The sequence below is a fragment of the Lacerta agilis genome, chromosome 15, assembly GCF_009819535.1.
Source record: "Lacerta agilis isolate rLacAgi1 chromosome 15, rLacAgi1.pri, whole genome shotgun sequence".
In the NCBI taxonomy this organism is placed as follows: Eukaryota; Metazoa; Chordata; class Lepidosauria; order Squamata; family Lacertidae; genus Lacerta; species Lacerta agilis.
The window spans coordinates 31,408,502-31,433,967 of record NC_046326.1 but is presented as its reverse complement, the minus strand read 5'-3'; the positions used below and the strand labels follow the sequence as shown (position 1 = coordinate 31,433,967).

The following is a 25,466-nucleotide window of genomic DNA, read 5'->3' as shown; positions in this document are numbered from 1 at the left end:
TTGAGGCCCCTAGTTCTATGCATGGCAACTCGAGAGTAAGTCCCACTGTGAGACATGCTTCCCAGAAGCCTCTGCAACATATAGCCATCCTACACAAACATGTTTGGTACTGAAAGGCTACAAAGTCTGAAACCACTGGGCTCTGTGGCCCATCTCAGTCAGAATCAACATTTGGGGCATGTGGGTTGCATAGGAGTATTCCAATCTGAGGCTGCATTTCTGTTACATTTCAAGCAATAGAACAGTAAAGGAGCCCTGGGTCATTGTTGGTTTGTTACATCATTTAATGTTGACCTCAGGCCCAAGAAGATGCAGAGAAGCTTCGTTCAGTTGTGATGCCCATGGAAAAGGAGATTGGAACTCTGAAAGACAAACTGACAGAGGCTGAAGAAAGGATAAAGGAGCTGGAGGCTTCAAAGGTGGGTGAGGAAAATGTCCAAAGATCTTGTGTTTGTAAGATTGTAATGGGGTCATCTGCCTTGATACAGGAAACTAATATTTTTCATAGAACATGCTTCTCAAACATCTTGAAGCGGGACCTGCCTGTAAACTTAATATTTCAAGTCCTATTTTCCCCACTCTGCAACAGAAAACACAAGAATATCACATTAATGTGAATAGAATTTGAGCATGATGTATAGGAAGGGACTGAATGAATTAGCTTGGCTTTTGAAGGGGTTACACAACAGTAATGGTGTGGTGTGAGACAGGTGAAAGGGAAGAGGGAAATACTGAGGACCAATTTGTGGGTTGTGAGCCTTCAAGCTTCTCCCCCCCCCAAAAAAAGTAGTGTTTTATATGAGCTTTTATTCCTATACCATCTTTACTGATAAAGCTGGTAACATTTCTGCTGTCTAATCTTCAAGCTAGCCAGCTGCTGCATCATTCCCCTGCTTTGCCTAATACTTTTGGAGTTTGCTGTTTGTCTTCAGCAGAGGATTGTAGAAAATCTTGTATAGCAGGCAGATCTTGAAAGATAAGCAAGCAACATGTATTATCTAAGTCTAAAGCTTCAGGCTCTATCTTTCCACAGCACACAGGGGTGATGGGGAAGGTATTGTAGAGATGTCAAATTGAACAGGGCAGAGATGGTTGTGTGGACTAGAGGACTACCAGTATGTTCATTTTGGGCTACAGAAATCTTGTATGTATGTGGCCTTTGAGCTGGTGTCCTCTGTGTTCTGAACAATAAAGAAAACGTTCCAAGATCTATTTACTGTTCTTTGACTCTAGTTTTTCATCTTGGCAAGTATATACACTCCTTGCAGATTAGTTAGTTTCTAGCATTTTCAGATAGATGTGATTGACTTTGACGCTAGTAAGTTCTAGTGACTTACTAGCTTTCTATTTGAAATGGCTAATGATAGTATTTTAATACTAATGCCGTTGAGCATTTAATGGCAAATAATAGGAGATTTGAATTTACGATGGTTGTGTGTGCCACCACAAAAACTTGATGGCAACTATAGAACTGCAGTAAAGTACTCTCTGTGGAGTTTGTCATTCCTAGAAATGTGCTTGAATTCACTAAGTGGCTATAAACTTCAGTCTTTATGGTACAGCAACTGAAGCCAACTGCATGCATTTCACCACAATCTTCCTCTGATTGATTATATACCTTTTCAGGTTAAAGAACTGAATCATTATTTGGAAGCTGAGAAATCCTGCAGGACTGATCTGGAAATGTATGTGGCTGTTCTGAATACTCAGAAATCAGTTCTGCAGGAAGATGCAGAGAAGCTGCGGAAAGAACTTCACGAAGGTGTGAATTCTCCCCTTTGCTAAAAACATAGGAGGTGGCAACAGTAGACCCGTGCTCTAGATGAGGAGCGGGCAGCCAAGTGCTTGGGCTGAGCTGCATGCCCACATTGGCTTCCAGAGTGTTCCACTTCCAGAGTGTTCCACTTAACTTTCCACACGGTGGTATCATACAGAGCATGGTGCTGGGGATCATTAGAGTTTTAATCACAGGGCAGTAAAAAAGGTGGGGATTTGCAGGCAGGGCTTGTCCCAGACTCCAATTCTGCAGTTATTTTGCACATAGTTAAACTATGGAACTGTCTACCATGGGAGGCAGTGAGGGCTGCCCACTTGGACGGCTTTAAAACAAATTCATGGTGGATACAGCTATCAATGACTACTAGCCATGATGCCTGTGCTCTGGCTCCACAGTTGGAGGCAGCAATGCTTCTGAGTACCAGTTGCTGGAAACCACAGGGAGAGAGGAGTGTGCTCTTGTGTTTGGGTTTCACTTGTGGATTTTCCACAGACATCTGGTTGGCCACTGTGAAAACAGGATGCTGGACTGGATGGACCATTGATGCCAAGAGGCAATGGGGAGGCAGGAGGTGGGCCCCTCCAAGCATGTTAATTGCTTATTTACAGTCAATCAGGGTAGAGCCTAGCCTATATCATATAAATGGTGACTCTTGTGAGAGTAAGTGCCTGCTTTGTTTCTGTGCAGAAAATGTGAGCATGTTCTTAGATTTAAGTAAAAAGCTCTAATGTGCGGAATAGCAAACAAATGTAAGCAGAGTTACTTGGGTGAGAGAAGTGAATGGTGACCATTAAAACCCCAATTCATTATCCTTGTCTGTTTCTGCATAGTCTGCCATCTATTAGAGCAGGAACGTCAGCAGCACAACCAGCTGAAGCACACCTGGCAAAAGGCCAACGACCAGTTCTTAGAGTCGCAGCGTTTGCTGATGAGGGACATGCAGTGGATGGAAATGGTGCTGACCTCTGAGCAGCTTCGGCAAGTGGAAGAACTGAAGAAGAAAGATCAGGTTGGCGTGTGTGTGTGTGTGTATGTGTGTGTGGCAATCAAACACTGTTGCCTTTTTCAGAGTATAATAATTGTGGGCGTTTGGTGACAAGGAGGCTGGAGTGCAAGGATGCGGGGAGCATTTGTTTCTGGGTTTCGAATATTTTTTGACATACATTAAGGCAGAAAGACTGTTGTTGGCACAGGTTTGGAAATCTCAACAGATCCCAACAGTTGAGCAATGGCAACAAAAGATTATGGAATACATGGAAATTGCTAAATTGACATCAAAAATCAGGCAACAGGGTGACGAAACTTTTCGAAAAGAATGGGGAAATTATATGACATATATAGACAAGATGTGTATAGTAGATTAATATGGAATCAAACCTCATAACGGGAAGAGAAATTCAGTAAATGGAAATAGAACGGAAAGGTAATTAGTAGATGTTTGGAAAAAGGAAACAATATATGTATATTTTGTGAACATTAGATGTATAAGTTTGAGGGATTAGTTAATATATTATGGAAATTGGACAAGAATGTGAAATTTAAAGATTGATTTAAAGAAGACAGAATATGGACGATTGGAAGTCGATATTAGATACAGAATATAAGCTACTTTATGTAATTACTAGATGTAATTATATGTAAATATATGTGTATATTAAAATCAATAAAAATGATTGGAGGAAAAAAAAGACAGAAATTGTTTTAAGGAGGTTAGTGTGCATTGTCATGTGGGGGCATATTTACAATGGTTTAATATGTTGTGTGTATGTATGTGCACCCGAGATAGGTGGGCTTCGTTTTTCTTGTATCTGCTGTGTTTGAGACAGCTTATGTTTGTTTGTTTATTTCATAAAATTTATACCCTGCTTGATTGTCAAAAAACAAAACAACCTCAATGTGTTTTATAAAAAGACCTGCTCTGCGTGTATTTGATTTCTCTGTGAAGGAGATCACTTATTATTCTTAGGTAACACTGAAGCCGAGTACAGTCCCATCCATAAAAAGGGTAAACATTTTTACATGTTCAATTTCTAAATGACATATGACGTATATTTCTGAGATGCATGTGACTTGATGCAAATGGCTCTGCAGCTGGGTTCACTTGCTTGAGTTTTGCGCTTGGCGTGCACTTTCAGTTCTTGCCATGTGCGTGTGACGAGGGGTCTATGGAGATCCTCATGCTCGGCTCATAAATGACCTAGGATTTGCAAATACTGGAGGACTATTATGAATACCCAAAATGAATGTGAGCAGAAAGCAAACCTGTTCTTCCCTGCTGCATTAAACCCACATGTCCCAAAGCTTCCCTATGGTAGAGACCTTTTGATTCCAGCAGCAGTTTCCCCTCCAGGCAGCCCTTCAGATCATCTCTCATGCAAACCAACTGCTCCATTTGTTTATGCTTGGTGACTTGAAAGGCTGCACTTGGGCTGTGGAATGTGAGCAGAATCAAAGGGGGCGGGTGCTGCTTGCAGTTGGCCATGCCTGTGTTGAATTTAACTTGCAACAATTCCAGCAGGTGCACTTGCAAAGTTGAGCACCCCTGCTTCAAGTTCTTGCCCCATCCCTGTTTGTTAACATACTTGTGGTCTGGACTGAGATCTATGGAGGCCTGTTACCATGTGTGACTGATACTAATAGATGGCAGCTGACTTCTAAGCTGATGCAATAGCAGTACGCCTAGATCAGGGATGAGAACCTGTGGCTCTCCAGATGTTACCAAACTCTGACTCCCATCAGCCCTAGCCAGCATTGCTAGTGGTCAGGGATGATGTAGTGCAGCAACACCTGGAGAGCCAAAAGTTCCCCTTCCCTGGTCTAGATGACTAGAGGGTTGTTGTTGTTGTTACAAGCTCCCCTGCCCCCAACCTTGCAGGGGGAGTTGACTAGATGACCCTTTGGGTACCTTCCAACTCTGTGATTCTATTATTCGTCCACCATTCTGTGACTGTGTTCAGTTGGACCTTAGAGCTCGCAATCATTCAGTTGTTCAATCCAGAACTTGATTCATTCTGACAACTAATGCTCCATTTGTCTTTTGTTTGCAATATTTTCCTTTGGGACGACCCCCCCCCCAATTCCTTCCCTGCTTAGCAAGGCGCTCAGGCGTCATCTGCCACGTTGAAATTCATAATGGTATAGGTGATGCTGAAAGCACATCAAAACACTTCTTTGTTTTTAGGAAGATGAAGAGCAGCGGAAACTTCATAAAAGGAAGGAAGACAAGCAGAAAGCCCCTGATGATGAATCGAAAGTAAGCTCCATCACTCATGATGAATCCCTTCCGCAGTTCCTTGGTGAAGAGGTAAAGCTGATTTGTTTGGCATGTGTTTCCCAAAACGTTATTGATAGTATTTAATGTTAGCAAACGCTACTGATGGCAAAAATCAATGGAGACTCCTTGGTAGCCATCTTGGCTTATTCAGACCAATACTACAGTGTGTTGAGAGCAAACTGTGACCCCCCTATCATGGGTTCCAGGGTTCAAACCCCCACTTTGGCCATGAAGCTCACTGGGCCAGTCACTCACTCTCAGCCTAACCTACCTCACAGGGTTATTGTGAGAATAAAACATGGAGGAGGAGAACTGCATACACCACCTTGAGCTCCTTAGTGGAAAGGTGGGATATAAATGTCAAAATAAAAATAAATAAAATAACCTGTAAGGAGTGTGACAGGTCTTGGAGGACAGGATGCACTTCACTCTTCGAAGGAACAAAGAACCATGTCGCATGAGGGTAACCCTAAACCCAATACCCCCCGTGGCAGGCAAGTCCTTCACCTTGTTGCAGTAACATCTAGAGATACTTTCCATGTGATGCTATCTTGTCACATGAGTTTTCTCATTCACTGCTACTTACATACATACATAATTTTATTTGTATGCTGCCTTTCACACCATGCTCAAGCTGGCTTGAAGCATGAAAAAACCCACATAACTACAACATAACAAAAAGTAGTAATAAGCAATAAATAAAACATTTAAAAATACACAACCAAACTGAACAATTTTCACATAAATCACAATAAGTACTAAAATAAAGTTACAAAAAACCAACAGCAACAACTCCCACCAACAACCCCGACATCACCCTAGTCCAAGAGTCTGCTCAGCAGCTTCAGCTTTTGTAGCTGGAGTCAGCTTGCTTACCATGTGTTGCCAAACTTGAAGATTTAGCATGATGAATGGTATTCTTGGTGTATGATCTACCTTTTAAATGTATGGCTGTAGTCTAGTAAATGTGAAACAAATGGTGCTGGAGTAAAACAAGACCTAAATGAGCAGAATGTAATTTTGCATGGCTTTGCATAAGATTTTGGCAAGAGATACCACTTGTTGGAAACCACAGGAGGGGAGAGTGCTCTTGTGCACGGGTCTTGCTTGTGGGTTTCCATTTGAGGCGTCTGGTTGGCCACTTTAACAACAGGTAACTGGCCTAGACGGGCTTCCATTGGCCTGATGCGGCAGGGCTCATCTTGCATTTTTGGGCCTGTCCTTTTAAAAATAGTTTAACAATTGACAGTTGATAACTATATACTCAACATACTACTCCAAGTCAGCCTACAATGGAATACAGATGTTTCAGCTCTTTCCCAGTGAATTCCTACACTGTTTTGTTTTTGTTTTTCCTTTTGAAATATTTCTCTCAACCTTTGGGACCTTCCCCTTCCCCCTCTTTTTAGGAACGAAACATGAGGCATCAGTTATCCAGCAGCTTTCTAAAGCCTTAATGTCACAAAAATTAAATCCTCATCTTAAAACTCTGGTAATATGCACATTAAAGATTTGGATTGCACACAAAACCTGAATTGTAAAGATAATTAAATATGGTGTGAAGCCTCAAGTTACTTCATGTGAACAGAGAGGAGCTGATTTCCTAAACCAGCCTTTGCCAAACTGGTGCCTTCTCTAGATGTTTTGGCTGTTCCAGCTTGGGCTGATGGGAATTGTAGTCTAATACACCTGCTAGGCACTGGGGTGGTGAAGGCTGCCTTGTCCTAAACTGGGATGTCCATGCAGGGTTGCGTATGTGGTTCTCACTTTTCCTCATTTAATCCCCACAACAACACTGTAGGGTAGGTTAGGCTCAAAGGCAATGACTGACTCACCAAGGTCACCTGCTGTGCTTTGTGGCTGTGTGGGGATTTAAACCCTGGTCTCTCCCAGGTCACTTAGCATAATTCTTGTGGTGGTGAATCTGAGATCCATTGTGGTGATAGGAATTGGCTTTGAATTTGCAAGTTGCACAGTTAGACCCCATTATTTATGTGTTTAAATAAGGATTCTGGTAAACAACTGGCTTTGGCTTGAATGTGACCATTGTTCTAAGTTGATCGCCTGGGCGTACTTGCTATGCTAGTTTTTGTCTTCCTTATCCCTTTTAAAACTGAGTCGGTTTTAAGTTCAGCAGCCACCCTCAGTGGAGCAAAGTCAATATTTCTCTGTATTAAAATGGATATTTTTACTGGGGTATACTCAGGACTGATGGTCTTTCCCTTGCTATTTCGCCTATTCTTCTTTCAGTTGCGTTGTGAAGCAGCAGAACATAATTCTTGTGTCTATGGGAAAAATTCTTTGTTTTAATCCTTTAACTTAAGGTGGCTGTAAGCCAGTTTTTCATAGGGCATGTTAATAGGATTTTCATGGGTTCTTTAAATGAGGTTCCATAATAATTGGCTCCCACCAGCACTAATTGCCTTCTCTGTGTCTTAGTGAAGTCCCAGTAAGCCACACAAGAGAATTGTGTGCTTGAGGTTTGACGTGTAAGCCCTTAAGACATTTTTATGTTGCTTCTGCTAGCACATCGTGCCATATTGCTTCCTGCAAAGGCTAAAGTAAAGTAGGAAGCTGGAGTTGTGCAGATGGTTTTAAGCAACACACACACACACACACACACCTGCATACATTATAAATAAGGAGACGTACTGCTACAGGCATGCTTAAAAAGGACGTTCCTTTCTGATTAAGTCCTGTGAGCTTGTTCACATGAGAGGGGCTTTGGGCTCAGTAGTAGAGGGCATGCATTGCATGCAGGAGAAAGTGACATGTTCAATCCTCAGTGGCTTCTCCAGATGAGGCTGGGAAAGATCCCTTCCTGAAACCCTGGAAAACAACTGCCAGTCATGTTGACAACCCTGATTCTACATGATCTTACTTTGTCCAACACAGCTTCCTGTTGGGTTAAAAGAAATAATGCTTGAATTCTACTTTTATCCCCAGGTGACAGTCCTGAATTAGCAACCTTCTTAATGCTGTGAAGGAATTATAAGAAAGATTAGTCACATGGAATAACAAAATCATTAAATGATAGAATTGGAAGGGACCCCGAGGGACATCTAGTCCAACCCCTTGCAATGCAGGAATCTTTTTTGCCCAACATGGGGCTCAAACCCACAGCCCTGAGATAACAGTCTCATGTTCTACTAACTAGTTGTTTCAGGTTTCTGTTGCTATGTGCTTCAGGGAATTTGGGACTCTACCCACCTCTGCTGGAGTCATGAGTCTAGTTGGGGGCGAGAGTGTGGGGTGAGGAAGACATTGATCAAAGAGATTTATTTTTCCTCTCCCATATATAATATTGGGGTGTTATAGGGTTGCCTGATAGATGTAGGTCAAACAACAGAAATACATATGTAAAGTTTCCTAAGGCAAAGTGAAATAGTGGACACTAACTTGTCAACCTTTAGAAAGTATTAGACAGACCTATTCTTCTTCATCTGTTTATTAGTGACAACTGGCCATAACATTTAAACAGAAAGTTAGTATTTGTAAATGTAAAATACTGCATGAAACCAACAGGAGTTGGCGATTGCTTTTGTGCTCTGCTTGTAGCTTTCCTAGAAGCATCTGGCTAGCAGCTCTCCCAAGTCAAATGCCACACTTGGTGAAATTTACAAGGAAAGATATCTGGCTGAAACTTTTCAGAGCTGCTAAAAAATACAAGGAAGGCCTTCTGGATCAGGCCAGTGAACTGGTATTCAAAAGCATTACTGCCTCCAGCTGTGGAGAGCAGAGCCACCATGACTAGTAGACATTAACAGCCTTCTCCATGAGTTCGTCCAGTCGTCTTTTAAACCATCCAGGTTGGTGGCCATCCGTGCCTCTCATGGGAGCAGATTCCACAGTTTCACTGTGTGCTACATGAGGATGGACTTCCTTTTGTCTGTCCTGAATCTTCCAAGATTCAGCTTCCAAGATTTCTAGTGCTTTGAGAGAGGGAAGAAAGCTTTTCTCTATCTGCTCTCTCCATGCTCTGCAAAACTTTATAAACTTCTATCTTACTTGCCTTTCCTTTGAATGAAAAAGTCCCAAACATTGCAACCTTTCCTCACAAGAAATTGAGGATAGGTGCCAGTCAGAGTAGACAGGATTGGGTCTTGGTATAAGGCAGCTTCTTCTCTTCTCAGCTGTAAGCATTGCCTAAGTGTTTTTATCTCTCTTTAAATTATAGGTGCATATAAACAGTACTCACGGTTCAGTCCACTCACTCGACACAGATGCCCTGTTGTCTTCGGGAGAATCTCTCAAGTCAGACAACGACATGTTCAAAGAGGGGCTGCGGAGGGCACAGTCAACGGACAGCTTGGGAACATCAGGATCCTTGCAGGCCAAAACTCTGGGCTACAACAACAAAGCCAAATCGGCTGGGAATCTTGATGAGTCTGACTTTGGACCCTTAGTTGGGGCGGACTCTATGTCAGAGAACTTTGACACGGCCTCCCTAGGCTCTCTGCAAATGCCCAGTGGGTTTATGTTAACCAAAGACCAGGAGAAAGCAATCACAGCGATGACACCGGAGCAGGAGGAGACAGCATCCCTGCTCTCCAGCATCACACAGAGTGTTGAGAATGCTTACGTATCTCCTAGCGGTTACAGATTAGTTAGTGAAACCGAGTGGAATCTCCTTCAGAAAGAGGTAAGTTTTGTATCCACCATCTTCCTCCCACCTGAAGATTGCTGCTGTGGAGGATGGTGCATCCACCAAGTACAAAAAACTGCTCTGCTCTGCCCAGAATCCTTAAACCTCCACCAGCGGTTGCTGCAGCCGCCATCGCAGTGCAGTCTTCTGTGATACTTTGGCATTGTTTTTGCAGAGTTTCTGCAGCTTCCATGGCAAATGATGACTTTTATGTTCTCCAGGTGCAAAACGCTGGGAACAAGCTGGGCCGGCGCTGTGATATGTGTTCCAATTATGAGAAACAGTTGCAAGGAATCCAGATCCAGGAGGCAGAAACCAGGGATCAGGTGGGTCCAAGGTTGCTCTCTTCCATGCAAAAGTGTCTTGGTGCTTAGAAGTTGCTACCAGTTCACAGGGCAGCATAGCTCTCAGCTGCATGGACACTGGCAGATAGCCAGCCTCCAACCTTTGAACTGAGAAAATAAAATGATTCCTGGAGTGTCCGACAGAAGTAAAATTTTCACATAGGACTGTTACTATACTTCAGTATAAAGGGGAAGAAATGTTGACACTTGCGGGGTGTGTTTCTGTGGTTCCCAGAATTGCTTCTTTTCTTGTAAAGTATAATTTGTTTCAGGATAGGAAACCACTTTCTTTTGAGGGCCACGTCCACATCCCTTTGAAGTAGTAATGTGTTAGGGGCTGCACCCTGGGGTGGTGTTGGGCAGAAACAAAAGTGGAAGGGCGTCAGACTCTTATTCTCTTCTGCCATCGTCCCCTCCAGTGGGTTCCTCAGGGAAGGACTGATCACTTTTGCCAGCGATCTGAACTGATTGCTTGCCAAGTGATCTTTTCTCCTTCCACGTGGCTCCATCTATCCAGCCTTTCTTGCTCTCTTGTCGTCCTCTTCTTCCTCCTGGCTGCCCACCTCTGTAAAATTAGGCCATGGGCTGTATGAAATTAGGAAGCCATCCTTTCTCACTCTTTATCTTCTACATCGTCTTCTGTATCTGCTTCAACTATGTTAAATCTAACGTATCTAACAGCTCCCTAGCAGTATTCTTTTATCAGCTATGTTAATAATGAAATCAATAATCCACTTCCTCAGTTACATTATATAAAGATCTGAAATGCTTAACTTCATTACTTTGTGGCTGAATGTTTCACTCTTGCTCAAGTTCTTGTTGGGCTCTTTCTACTTACCTGTTGTTCATAGTTTTTCCCTTTTATTTTGTCTCTTACACACAGCATTTTCTTAGTTTAAGTTTACCCTGATGTTAAATGGGTACTTTCTTATTTGCCTTCACTCTGACATTTTACTGCACATGTATTGCTTGGGGAAGGACAGGAAGCTCAATGGGTTATGTGGTTTTGTTTTTTTACTTGTGAGCTTACTTGCAAGCTTGGTATTCTTTTTGTAAGAATTTTCTTCTTTGTTGTATGTGGTCCCCCCCCCAACAGTAAAAATATATACATTAACAACTCCCTAGCTAAGTCAGCAGAGTGCATGATCAGCATTTCTCTTCTCTAATCAATTGGCATTTTAAGGGAAAACCCCACCTGTGTTGATCGTTTTCCTTATTCAACCTTCAGGTTAAAAACTTAGACTCCTCCCTCCCGGAAAGATCTGATAAGATTGACTTCATCACTGGGCATTTGAAATATCTCACAAAGTGACCTTTGAGTCTCAGTTCAAGATGTGACCAGTATATCTCTTGGATCATGAGTGTTTCTTGAGTTGTGGTTTCTTATCAGAAAGTCAGGAATCAATAGATGCATCTTTATCTGAGTCTGAACACGCCCATCCACTAAACCAACCTGCTGTACTCCAGAGGTTCAGTATGGGCCCTAGTCAGCATGGCTGTGGTGGCTGGGGCTGATGGGTGTTGTAGTCCAAAACACCTGGAGGGCACCAGGTTGGGGGATGCTGCACTAAATTAAAACGGGAGGCAGCTGGTTTCTCAAAGGCTCAGTCTAGACCCAGCCGAGTCCCCAACACCTGGGACTTCTGCTCCCTGCATATTGCCCATCTGATAAGGTCTAACCACCTTCTCTTCTGTGGAAGCCGCAAAGCTGTGGAGCTCTTCCTGTTGTGCATCTCAGCTGCTGATTCCCATGCACAAGTCAAGAACAGGCAAATGAGAATGAGCAGCTGAAGTGCAGCAGGCTTCTGAATCCTCTGTTGCTACTCATAGCAAGGATAGGAGGGTAAAGGATGCCTTTGGCTGCATCTGGGCTCAGGCAGGTGTGAACTGGTGGTGGGAGGAGTGAGTGTTGCTGGCCGTTGGGCCTTGTGCAGTTCAAAGACTGCCCCTGCTAAAAATGTGTTGCAGAACAAGAACGTCTGTATTACTTTATTATTAAAATGTCTTACATAGAGCTATCTTGCCCCTTCCCTTCTGTGTATAAGCACCATCAGTTTTACTATTTTGGCAGAGTTACAACACACACCAGGCTGGAGGAGGAAAGGGAATCTTCCTTCCTATTGCAAGTGTTACCAGTGTCAAAGCAGTTGTAATAAAAACCTCTTTGCTGTTTGTGCAGAACATAAAGTTTGGATGGTTTAGGGCTAGGCAATTCACAAATGAAGCATGACTCAGCCTGTACTTTCAGTCAATATTCTTCTGAGATTCACATTTCTAGAGGTGGGGAGCCTGCAACCCTCCGGTGTTGTTGGGCTTTAGAACCAGCACTGGCCCTATTGGCTGGGTCCATTGGGAACTGGAGTCCAGCAGCACTTGGAATTCTATAATAGCTGTAGGTTCCCAATCTCTGGTGTACAGACCAGGGGCTTGTTTGCAAGATCAGGTTGGCTGAGGTTGAGTTTTAGAGTTTGTTGACTCGGGGGTGGTTTCCTGGATAGAAGATCGTAGGGTTGTAAGGGACCCATAGGACCCACTAGTTCAACCCCCTTCAATGCAGGGATCCCTTCTCTACGTGATCAAGGAGGTCTACAGTTCACCCAGTCACAATGTAACACTCACTTTCTCGTATAATTAATTCACAGGTCACTTGTGACTGCAGGGAACTCTGCACTCCACCTACCTCTGCACATCAGTGATAACAACTCCGCTATTGTTTGCGTGAGAGGTGAGTCAAGAGCCCCTGAGATTGTGCAGGGGCTCCTTTCCTCTCCTTCAACTCACTTCAGCCTCTGATTCATGCCTTGAGTTAAAATTGGAGGTTGAAAAGAGTTTGGGGGTTGTTAACCCAGGGCAGCCTTTTTGCCAACCAGATGCCCTTCAGATGTTTTGGATTGCAACTGCCATCGGCTCAACCCATCTGGAAGGCACCGAGTTGGAGAAGGCTGCCCTTGGGTCATTGATCGTGTAGACAAACCCCTCTGGCAGACAGATTAACTGCTACCAGATCTTTCAGAGTCTCTCATGTCCAAAAATTCAAACTCTTCTTCACATTTAAAATATGTTACACTTCAGCTTTTTTTGTGCATAGCTACACCTACATCTAGAAAACTTGGCATACTTGATTTTTGCAATTTTACATAAAGCTTTTGATTTTTTTGCAGAGAAGAAAAGGCAAGTTGTACAACATTTTGATTACAGTTAGGAAAAGAATTCAGAATTCTGTCCAATGAATCATTTGCTGCAGTGTTGGAAAAGGTTGCTTCCTACAGGTGAAACTCGAAAAATTAGAATATCATGGAAAAATCAATTTATGTAAGCAATTGTTTTCATTAGCTACTGGAGTTTAATATATGAGATAGACTCATGACATGCAAAGCAAGATATGTCAAGCCTTTCTTTGTTATAATTGTGATGATTATGGCATACATCTGATGAAAACCCCAAAGTTGAAATAGTTAATTTGGGGTTCTCATCAGCTGTACACCATAATCATCACAATAATAACAAATAAAGGCTTGATATATCTCGCTTTGCATGTCATGAGTCTTTCTCACATATTAGTTTCACCTTTTAAGTTGAATTACTGAAAGAAATAAACTCTCCCACGATAATCTAATTTTTCGAGTTTCACCTGTATACAGGGAGGCCTTTGGTCATAGCCGCTCTCTCATCAAGAGTGCAAACATTAATTCATGATGAGTTTTTTTTTAATCTACGGCAGTCTTGACACCTCCAGATGTTTTGAACTACAACTCTCATCGGCCAAGGCAGTTGTAAGTTCAGAGCATCTAGAGAACATGAGGTCAGTGAATACTGACCTACTGGGATACCTCAGTTGGTAGAGCACGAGTCTCTTAATCTCAGGGTTGCGGGTTTGAGCCCCACGTTGGGCAAAAGATTCCTGCATTGCAAGGGTTGGGCTAGATGACCCTCGTGGCTCCTTACAACTCTACAATTCTATGATACTATTGTTGGACAGTTGTCCTCACCCCACCCCCTTTTAGAATAAATGTAATTTATGGTGTGCTCTTGTCCTATCCACATAGGTGAAGAAGCTTCAGGTGATGTTGAGGCAGGCCAACGACCAACTAGAAAAAACCATGCGAGAGAAACAGGAGCTGGAGGAGTACATGAAACAAAGCACTGAAGATTCAGGAAATCAGGTACAGAAAACCTGGAGAAAAGCAAAATTCTAAAGGAAGAGCAGCAGTCTGCAGAAGGGTATTCCCGGCCTGAAACTTTTTCATTGTGAAACCCCATAGTTCCCTGGAAGAACAGTTCAAGCTTTTAGCCAGCTTAATACCTACCCAGTGTGAGATTTCCAGCCCTAGATTAACACCATAAGTGTGATTTCCCTATGCAAACAGCTTCCCTTAATGGTAGTGATATAAAACAACCAACCAGCCATGGAATTTTAGTTTGATATAAGTTTTAAAAATATAGACAAAAGAAAAGGAAGAATGCACGATAAAACAAGATCATAGTTAAGGGGAAAAGGAAACTCCCTAATTACAGAGTATCACAGGCAAGCTTCTGGGGACCATTAGAGTAAAACAAGCAAAGGATTTCCAGACTTCTCTATGTTGTTGTGTTTCGGCAGAAACGATAAAATCACCATCACTATGTATATAACTCTGGATAACATTGCATGCTTCTGATGAAATAGACAGTAGTCCATGAAACCTTATGCCATAATAAATTTGTAAGGGTGGTGTCATGGCAACCTTGCCTTTGGAGTTGCTATGAGGCAGCAGCCCGGACGTTTCTCGGTTTTCAAAGCATTTTATTGCACTAATTATTTACAGAGCTACAAAGCATGTCTGCATACTTCGGTTACAAACATCTCAACTACTTTCTTCCGGTTCCCGCTTTTTCCAACACAATAATCTCCGGGTGTTCCGGAAGTGACGAGAAAACTTCTTCCGCTCTCTTTTGCTCCCCCCCCCCCTGTTTATTACTGACATCCGCACACCCCCTTTCTTCTGGCGATAATTCTAAGAAAGGGCTGTCGTCATCGGACGTATCTGTGGAGATTAATGGGGTCGGTTCTCGATAGCCCGTTTCCCTCACTGTTCCTCCCCCCACACTCCCTTCCCGATCCAGGCTTGTCTCCGTGACATCCGGTATTCAGCTAAATTTTACTCAGAGTACACCCATTGAGATTAATAAACATGACTTAAGTTAGGTCCATTAATTTCGAAGGGGTTACTTAGTTGAATACCACCTTTAATCTTCAAGGGGCCACAAGATTCCTTTGCCGTTTTTATAGCCTGAGGAGAAGTTTAGATGTGTGCAAGTTACATAGCCAGATCGTAGCTGGAAAAATATATGTGCGCAGCCTGAGGAAGTACCATCCACCTTGGGCCTGCCCATAAAAAGCAAGTCTAGAGTGAGAGGCTTGGATGTTTCCTGTTTCCAGGAGCTCTTCTCATTGTGAGACTTTTGCAGGTGAGCTGAAATTTGGTTTTGCCCCTGGGTGAGAATGCAGAGGCTGAGAGGGAGGGTGTGTCAGAAGGAAAATGAATAGATATTGATTTACATATATGAGTAACTTTGTATTAACGTGTATTACATGTACCAGTAACTTTGTATCACATTTTTATACGTCTCTGTGCATTTTTGTAATGTTCTAAGTTGTCTGTTGTTGCTTCAGTTATCTGTACGCTGATTGGAGAGATTTTTCAAAATATTTTAAGCAGTATAGAAATTAATCAAATGCATCTATGCTTGAATGACATGTGATCAGAAGCTTGAAGAGCTTCCACACAGAAAATAGAAGTCAAATGGAATGTATGTAATCATGGCCTCCCAAATTTTATCAACTGCTGTTGAGAAAGCTGCTTGGGTGACTTCAGTTGCATGCTATATAAGAGACCATGTACCAGAAACTCCTGCACTAATAGACACCCCCACCAATCTGTCCGTGGCCCTTTCAACAATACTGACTTTAGTTTGAACATACTGATTGAAACATTGCAAGGGGCAACATACCATCTACTGACAACTTTGTATAGTGCTTCCTTTTTGTGTTATATTTGTGTTGGTTGATAAGGTCCTCTTTCCCCCCTCCCCTTTAACAGATCTCCTCGCTTATTGTTAGAGTTCAGGAGTCCGAGGCCCTGCTTAGCGAACTGCAACAGGCATTTTCTCAAGCCAGGAGAGATGTCCAGGACCAAATGGTAAAAGAAATGCAGACTTTTTAATAATCTTGGGGTTTTGAATAAATAAATAATGTCACTGTATGGCTTTTTACTCCAAATGACAGCCTTGTAATTATCTACTTGCCTGCCCTTCCAAGGCAAAGAATGGTTGATTCCAGGCAGTTAACAAGCTTGAGTGCTGTCCATCCTCACCTACCTACATATATGTATATATAGAGAGAGAAATAAAGGAGATTGTACCTGGCTGACTCCTGACAGCAAAGCTAGGTGTGCATCTGTTTCCTTGTTCTCTCTGCTTATCCGGCTGTTGGAGGAGCCCAGATATGCACATGGTGGTGGGGAACCCATCAAGATGGCCACTTTCTAAGGAATATTAAGGAAGGCAGGGGAAGGGGGCACTGAGGACACTGCAGCAATAAGAGGAGTAGGGATATCTCAGTTGGCCATGTCCTGGGAGATGCAGAGGAATCCAACAGAGCTACTAGCATGGTGTCACAACCTCTCAGAATAACCTCTCGGACATGAGTCACAACCTCTCAGACTAACCTACCCCACAGGGTTGTTTTGGGGATTAGATGCCGGGGAGGGGTTAGAGAGAACCAAGTGCACTACCTTGAGCTGCTTGGAGAAAATAGGTGAGATACAGATGCAATAAATAAGTAATAAAATAATGATGAATTCTGCCTGCAGTGTAAAGGCCAGAAAGGCTGTCTTGTCAGAAGGTGGTAAATGCTCAACCTAAAGTCTCTTGGGGACAGTTGATGGCATAGGTTTTATGTCTTCCATCTTGTCCTGGGGTAGCTTATTCTTATCCAGCAATGGCCTGTATTGCTACCATGGCTTTTAAACCCACTCTATCTGCACACTAGAACAGTGGGAAAAGTGGATTAGGGATTACACAGGTGGGATTCAAGTATCTACAGTATGAGGCCAAAGTGTCTTCCTAGTGTCATTTGTTGCTGGCTCTGTCCCAGAAACTTCACAGTGATAGGAATGGACAGTAGGCTAGAAGTGTTTGCCCATGTCTTGACCAGTAGATCAGTCTTCCTTTTCCATTCAGGAGACAGGCACAAAATATGCCTGTCATAAACTTGTTTGTACTTTCAACTTCCTTCTTTTTCATATGTAAATGCAGATTCTGATTTTAGATTTTGTAATACCTTTTCTTGACTGGCAGTGTAGATGTTTCTTTATAATGTTACCCACCATGAAATTGTTTTTCTGATGAAGGTTGAATGCATAGTTTGTAAACAGCAAATGCATACTTATTTGCACACTCAGTTCTGAGCAGTAGAACAGTTGTTGTCATCCTAGTACTGGGTGTTTTGAATTTTTCTTTTCACTTCATGTAACAAGATTCCTTTTTGTCTGTTTACCTTCGGAATCATGTTAGTATGAATTATTGTTCAATTGTGTCTGCTGCAATCGATTTTACTTTCAACGTTAAACTTTTCTAAGGCTATTAAAGCTCTTTGAGGTAATTGAGAACTCTGACCTTGCAATGGAGCAAGGGCACCCTTGTGGACAAAAAAAGACACATATATCCTTTACTGCTTCTGGTAATTTACTGCTTGTTGGAATGAGAAACCATAATGCGATTGATCTTCGGTTGGTTAGCTGTAAGGTGTTTTTCTGCAACAGTTTAATTTCCACTGACTCCTAAATAATTTAAAATCACTTCCTATTTCCAGTCTGGGGTAGGTGTTGACACAAAGAGATGCAGTGTTTTACCTTCCATGAGCTTAGAAAATGTTGGAGATGCAACTTCATTGATTTTGAAACAGTGACTTTGAAATATTTGTGTGTGTTTTTTCCACTGGAGGCGGTCCTGACGCAGTCGAGGGAACATGTCTCGGAGGAGTTGTTGAGACTCCAGAAAGACAATGAAAGCCTTCAAGGAAAACATTGCCTGCATGCCTCTTTGCAGCAGGCTGAAGACTTTATCCTGCCAGAATCTGGAGAGGTAGGAGAATAAGTTTGTGGCGATTGACTGAAAGTTATTTTCAACATGAAAAGCTCAGGGAGATAGTTGAGTAAAGATGTACAAGCTAGTTTCAGGTGCCTCTGTGTGCACACAAACATAGGGATTCTCACTTCTGCTCCAGTGAGAGGTTAGGTTAATACCTGTTGACCTTAACTTCTGGGCACATGCACAAATGAGCTTGCTGTGTGCATAAGTGTGACAATGAAATAAATGCCTGCTCCTTTAAAAGTCCAGTGTACCTGGGCAATGGCCTAACCTTCCCCATTGCATAGCAACCTGCCTGTCACATTTCCAAAACCCTCCATGCATTCAGGCTGGAATTCCTCCCTTGATGGTTCTGTCTACCAGGAGCAGTGTTCGAAACTCCCATCATTCTAGGCACAATTTGCGACAGGGAATTTCATTAGCATGAGCAGTTTTTGAGATCTGGGCGCGGTACTGTGCCTAAAATTTCAGATTAAAACTGCAGAGTGGAAGGAAAGGAGGCTTTTTCTGCCTCCCCACTTCCATCTTACTCTCTTGAGACTGGATAAGAGACCCTTCAAAATATATGGGGTGGGCAAGGGAAGGACTAGACCATGTGAAAAATGAACATAATATTTTAGCTGCAGTTCATTCATTTTCAGCTTTGTATTCTTGTTATAAAAAAGCACACCTAGACATTCCATTGTTGTGCCCATAACCTAGGTTTAAGGTGCCATTTAGCTCCTAGCTTTCATATCTCAGTTTCTAACACTGACCAGGAGTGGGTTGGATATCTCTCTCTAGATTCTCACCTTTTCACTTCCTCCTTCCTGGGTTGCTGAAAGGTGCCAATGATCCATCTCCTTCTCTCTGTCAAGACATGACATGTCCCAAGTTTCATCCCCTAGAGGTGAGCCCAAGTCTAATTGGCCATACCTGATCAATTGGCCATACCACCCTCTCCAATCAGTTCCCTCCCCTGACTCTACAGGGTGAAAAGAAATAAGATGATTTCCTAGAAAATGTGACATCTCTCTACTGAATGTCATGCTTGATCCTTGCTCCCTCCTCACTAGTATGCATTTTCCAGTTGTACTCTAGGAATCTCACACAGGTGCCTCTTTGCCGAGACATCATTCTCTGCTTGAGGACTCTGCTCTGGTGCTTTTAGGCCATGGGACCTTGCTGTCAGATGCTCCTCAGCATGGATCTCTACTTCCTCAACATTTACTCCTCACCCTGCCACCATCCCCCAGAAGACTTTCAGAAAGAGATTATCTAGCATTTGGACACACAGTTTTTTTTGGGAGGGGAATCTAATGTTGGTTTCTCTCTTTAGTGTATACTTCCCTCTTCTGCTAATTTTAAAACCTGTTTCTACAGGGACTAGGATGGTAAATATTTTGTTATGTTAGGGCTGTGTCTGGGCATGGGAAAGAGAGAGTGCTTTGTTCTAGAACTGTGTCAACCTTCCTTTTAGGAACTCCGCGACCTGGTCCTCAAATATCGGGAAGACATCATTAGTGTGCGGACAGCAGCAGACCACCTGGAGGAAAAGCTGAAGGCAGAGATTTTGTTCCTGAAAGAGCAAATTCAAGCTGAGCAATGTTTGAAAGAGAACATAGAGGAGACTCTGCAACTGGAAATAGAGAATTGCAAAGAGGAAATAGGTTAGAGAAGGGCAAGTTCTGGGCCTGGAGGGAGAGGGCAGCACCGAGCACCAGAGCAGAAAGGTACCCTGAGTTGCACAGAAGGATCAGTGTCATTCATTGCATCTAAACCACACTTCTTAGGTGTTCAAAGTGCTCTGCAATATCTTGGTAACCCCTTCAAGAGCCTTGAAAGGTAGTTTTCCACTTCTTGTCCCCCATATTGAGAGGAGCATCCCAAGAAATGTTTTCAGGGTCATGCCAGTGTGCTTTAATGAAACCACTTGAAATAAGTCCAATGTGTGAAATGGGATCCTGCAACCAAATAACTGGCTAGTTGAAATTGATATGGGAAATTCAGTACTTGTTTCCTCATCCTGCCTCTAGCCGCTACTTCTTGACCCTCCTTGCCTCCTTAGGGTTGCCAGTTCAATCCTCTAGTGACAGCAGACATAGCATGCAGCCAGTCCACAGCACTTTGCCTCATTATCCCCTTCTTATTTTCTCTCCCTCAATCAGACATTTACAATCCACACTTCCCCTTTCCCTAGGCTCTTCCACACTCAAGTGCGCCACTCCTCTGGTCATCTTGCTTATGGAATTCCCTGCTCCTTCCCTTTCTAGAACCTTTTCCCAGTCCTCAGCCTGCCATACAAAGGCATTCCTGGCCATTGGGTCTGTGTGAGACTTTAATCATAGCCAAACACAACAGCGGTTGTGATTTTTAAAAAATGGTTTTATCTTTTTGTAAACAGCTTTGAGGGGTTGGTTTGGGGGTTGTTGTTGGTTGGTTTGTTTTTTTGCAATCAAGCAGGGTATACATATTAGGAAATAAAAATAAATACATAAACAAGCTTTTCTCCCCCCCCCCCAAACTTCTTATCTCTGCTGATTTTAGATAGATGGCATGAGCTTTGTGTCACAGGCTCAGAGTCACAGGATAAGGTGCTTCATATTTATGACTGAGAGCTAGTAGTTTCCTGAGAACAGAGCACAGGTATGAGGGAGCCACCTGCCACTGCTCAGCTTCCTTCCCTTTCAAAGGGAGGACAGGGCCCTAATATTCCGTGCCAAGATAAGTTGACAGGAAAAAATCAGCAGCTCGAGGCTCAGGCAGGAACATACATTGAAATATGATAAACAGTCTTTTATGGAATTCCATCGGTGAGAAAGTGGTATTGGTGACTTTAGTCCCTATCTGGCCAGCATGAGCTGAACACAAGGTTGGTTAATGAGCTGAAAGTCTCTCTCTCCTCTTACAGCTGCTGCTTCCAGTCTGAAAACAGAACTGGAGAGAATAAAAGCAGGGAAGGAGCAGGTAAGGGTTCCACCTGGATGCTTTAGGGGATGCTTGACATGCCCTCTCTGCCCACCTTGTAGCAGCGGCACCTGTAGAGCAGGTGGGTGTCACTTGCCCAGGAGTTGCAGTTGGCCTAAGTTTTCCGGGGCTGTTCAATAAAGGAGAGTGTTCATTGACTGCAGGCTTTTCCATTCTGGTTTTATTAAAGGCCAGGAAATTGTAATATTTCGTTAACTTGCAGTCAATTCATGCAGGTGAATGCCAGACAAGGGCAGTGTTGAACCTTATGCAACTTATTCATGATTTCACAGTTGGAATCCGCCTTGAAGGAGAAAAACCAACAGCTGGAAAGCTTGCAGGAAAGGAGAAACAGCCTTGAGGAGCAGCTGAAGAAGGAGTTGGCTGCAAAGGTAACTATTAATGAAAATTGGGTGTGTTCGTGTAAAAAAAGGGGGTCCATTATTTACCACTCCAATGCCCCCTGACCACCAGGGCTATCTTACAGTGCAATGATAGGCCCTTTCATGCAAATAAAAACTTGTTTCAGGCAAACCTGGAGCAGCTGATGTTTGAGGAGAAGAACAAAGCTCAGCGGCTGCAGACGGAACTGGATGTTAGTGAGCAAGTGCAGAGAGATTTTGTGAAGCTTTCGCAGACCCTTCAGGTAGGGTTGTTGGCACAATTGGTGAGGCACTTAATAAACTAATGGGAGATTCAGAAGAAATTTTCCAGACTCCGGAAACCCCAAGCTGGACTGGGTGGGCTCTAATGCCTGAGTAATGGTAGTAAATCAACAGCTAGTTGCCTTGATTATTATTATGGTCTTTTTTTAAAAAAAAAAATCATATTTATTGATTTTCCAATATATATTTCCAATTACCAATCGAATTATAATCCAAATTAATTATACAATTCCAATTATAACAATTCCAATTATGCCAAATTTTTTAATTTGTGAGTTCCCCATGTCTCGGACTCCGGAGCGCTTTTCTAATCTCTTCCAGTTGCTTTCATAAACCAATATTTTCACAGCCTCTGATAGATGTCAACAAGCAGACACGATTATAATAAATAATGTCTCTGTGTGGATAAAGCCATCTCCTCCAAATATCGCATTTCGGCCGACGCCATCTTGTCAGTGTCTTATAAATCAAGCTTGTAAATCAAACTGCGACACACCAGTCTCTTCCCCTGCATGCCTTCCTCCACTCCTTTCCAGGAGAGCCAGACACCTCGTAAATTCCACTATCAATCGTCCATCAAAGCTGGCTTCTCCCTTTGAAGTGGTGTTCAGCTCCACAGGTTCTCATCAACAATCCACAATTAATTCTAGCTGTGTCACTGCCAGCCGAGGATCCTCCATTACTATTGAATCAATCCAAGTCTTATTTCACCTCCACACAGTTTATTTTTTGTAATTTCCAATCTAATTTACATTCTGTCTTTAAAGTCCACTTGCCATTTGCCTGTGAAAGTGGATTTTCTGGGGGAGGTTTCGCCTGTGTTAGTAAAACATTGAGGCAAAACAAACGGAGATTCCAGAGCTTACCCCCCCTTCTTTTCCCTCCTTCACATACCAATGTAAAGTCCACGTCTTCTTCCAGTCTTCATTCTTAATCACTCAGGGCTGCAGTTGGCAACATTCTTCCCACTCCTTTGTCCGAGACATGCCCAAAATCTTTAACCAAATTTATAAATCCAATTCTAGGGAACGTGCACGAATGGGGCCGGCTCCAGGAGCTCTATCTAGGACGAGCCCTATGTGCCCAGACCCACCCACTCGGTCTCGAAGGACCCAAAGTGGGTTAAAGGGTACCGCGGGCAAAGGCAGCCCTCCCCGTCATCCCGGGGAGGTCGGGAGGCTGCTTACTCCCATCGCAGCCGCCAAATTAACTCGTGATAGATAGCAGAGATGTTACGGTCCGCCATTCTCCCGCTGTGCACGCTGGGAACTCCCGATTATTATTATGGTCAGTGCATCTGACAGAGTATATAATAATAATAATAATAATAATAATAATAATAATAATAATAATAATAAATAGCAATTGTGGAATAATTTATGTTAGTTAAACCATACTCTAAAGAAAGTCCATCTTTATCATCCTGTTACAGTAATACATGCAAATAGCCTTTTTAATTTCTTCCCCTCTAATTAAAATGTGCTCCCATTCATTAAAAATGTTTCCCACCTATTAATCAGCTTTAGCAGCACAACAGAAAACAATCCATATGGGCGGATGGGTTTTTCATAGCAGTTTACAGTACTTTTATGATCTAAGGTCTGGGAACCTGGATATAATGAACCAAATCATTTCCCCCCCTAGGTCCAATTGGAACGGATCCGGCAGGCAGATTCCTTGGAGAGAATCCGTGTGATCCTCAACGACACAAAACTGACAGACATTAATCAACTGCCTGAAACATGACACCCTCCATAGCAGGGCTCTAAGGCTGCAATTTTTTTGTTTTGTTTTGTTTTGTGTTTGTTTCTGGGGTTTTTTAAAAGAAAAACCCTCATCTTTATAGCGAAACATTTAATAATTATTATTTAACTCTTAACTGAAAGAAGCAGAAGATGACACAGGGGAACAATGATCCAGGCTGTGTTTCTGGAAGGGAGAGATGGCTTTGTGTTGGGGGCAGAAAAGTGTCAGATGGAGAGATGAGCAAGATGCTGGGGGGGGGGGGGCTTTAGTGGGGGACTGGACTAGTCAAAATAACCACCCTATCCTCCCTCTCTCACCTCCACCCTTACTCTGGAATTCGGCTCTTTTCTTTCTCTCACCTCTTCCCATTAAAAACAAAATATTGTGGTGAAGGTAGTTCTGCAAATCAAATCTCCCCTTCTCCCCAAACCATATTTTGGAGCGAAGCTGTTGAACTCCACCCCAATGAAGACTGAAGGGCTACCTGGGGTATTGAGTGAGAGAGCAGGCTAGGCAGATGCCGGTCTAGCATGCTGTATGAATATTTTATATTAAAATATGAATTTACCTGCAGGGCACTGGATTTGGGGTTTTTGAGCTCGGTGCACACATTGTATCTCGTAGGTTGTGCCGGAGGAGACCAATTGCTGTTGAAAAGTGTGATGGGACAGGATGTTCAGGGATGGGGTGGGGGCAATTAGATGAGAAGGTTCTGAAGTTGTCGAAAGAGAGGACTCGGCCTTCGGGGGAAAGTGACCACTAGAAATAAAAAGCCTCGCCCTGCAGATTGTTGGGGCAAGAGAATGGGTGGCAAATGCACCCTGGAACGGCTGCAGGAGCAGTTTGAAAACAACACTTTTTGTGTTGCCTTTATTTCAGAGGTGGCAGGCAAAGATATCCTGCCCTAGTTGAGCTGAAATTTAGGATCTTTTCATTTATGCACTCCTTTTAGCAGTGGAAGGGAGCTATATCCCACCATTCCTCCCCACAAAGTGTGTGTGTGTGTGTGTGTGTGTGTGTGTTGGGGGGTATTTAATCTGAATACGAAAGAACAGAGGATGGAATTAGGTTTTTTATGACTCTTTAATAAAACAAACATGTCGATTTCAAGGCACCGCCAACACCAATTGGAGCAGGTGCTTTTCAGACTCACAAATTTAGAAGCTGTAAAATATGCCGCTCTTTTAAAATAGATTCTGAAAGGTGGTTAAGCTTCAATGGAATCATTCTTGGATATGCCCCTTTAGATGCAGACTTCCCTTGCTGTGGACTTTGGGTTGGAAGCTGATCATGCTCTGGCCCCGTTATAAATCAGTGGGACCTCCATGCAACTCATTTGCCCTCTGCATCCAGCCATTTGAGCATGAAGGCAGGGGTGGAATGTACTGCAGAATTTGGAAGAAACGGGCTTTGAGGCAGAGCCCACCATGAAATAAACCTTATTTGCAAGTTTGAACCGTATCAAAAGTATTTTTGATCTCCCTCAACCATGATTCCCTGCATTTCCAGTAAGAGCATGTAACTTCCTAGAAAGTGCATCTCAGAAGAAGGGTTGTGTGAAATGGGCAAGGTGTGCTGTATCCATGAGATGCAGCTCCCTTGCATTCCTAGCCTTTTCCTGTAGCAGAACAGATCACCTTCAGCAGGGAGGTGCTTTGGGTGCAAAGAGCAGCCCATTTCCCCTTTCCCTTTCTATTCCTGCTACTGAAAGCCCAGCCATTGCTCCATGAAGCTGATTTGCTAAAGACTGGAATGAGCCTAGCATGGTCCTTAATATAATCATGTTCACCATTACCTGATTATTTCCCAAACAACTAGTGATCTGAAATTCCGCTTCATATTTTATCAGTGTAAGAGGAGGAATTACCACAGTTCCTTCCCCCCCACCCCACCCCACCCCACCCCACTCCTGCTAAGGGTCCCAGTCTGGACTTAATCA

General features: G+C 43.0%; 1 protein-coding gene across 3 annotated transcripts in view; it reads left to right on the top strand.

The window, feature by feature from the left end:
• Nucleotides 1-24,647, top strand: part of RABEP1 (rabaptin, RAB GTPase binding effector protein 1) — a 53,369-nt gene extending 28,722 nt beyond the window's left edge. For 2 of the 3 annotated variants that reach the window (XM_033172552.1, XM_033172550.1), the window contains 15 exons: nucleotides 300-419; nucleotides 1,627-1,762; nucleotides 2,608-2,786; nucleotides 3,744-3,782; nucleotides 4,959-5,081; nucleotides 9,229-9,693; nucleotides 9,918-10,022; nucleotides 14,087-14,203; nucleotides 16,121-16,219; nucleotides 18,024-18,164; nucleotides 19,630-19,819; nucleotides 21,061-21,116; nucleotides 21,410-21,508; nucleotides 21,646-21,762; nucleotides 23,426-24,647. In XM_033172552.1, coding sequence (XP_033028443.1) covers nucleotides 300-419; nucleotides 1,627-1,762; nucleotides 2,608-2,786; nucleotides 3,744-3,782; nucleotides 4,959-5,081; nucleotides 9,229-9,693; nucleotides 9,918-10,022; nucleotides 14,087-14,203; nucleotides 16,121-16,219; nucleotides 18,024-18,164; nucleotides 19,630-19,819; nucleotides 21,061-21,116; nucleotides 21,410-21,508; nucleotides 21,646-21,762; nucleotides 23,426-23,527 — 2,088 coding nt within the window. In that variant the 3' untranslated portion in view covers nucleotides 23,528-24,647. The remainder of the gene's footprint in view (nucleotides 1-299; nucleotides 420-1,626; nucleotides 1,763-2,607; nucleotides 2,787-3,743; nucleotides 3,783-4,958; nucleotides 5,082-9,228; nucleotides 9,694-9,917; nucleotides 10,023-14,086; nucleotides 14,204-16,120; nucleotides 16,220-18,023; nucleotides 18,165-19,629; nucleotides 19,820-21,060; nucleotides 21,117-21,409; nucleotides 21,509-21,645; nucleotides 21,763-23,425) is intronic. The other variant, XM_033172551.1, reaches the window with a different exon arrangement.
• Nucleotides 24,648-25,466: the final 819 nt, after the last annotated feature.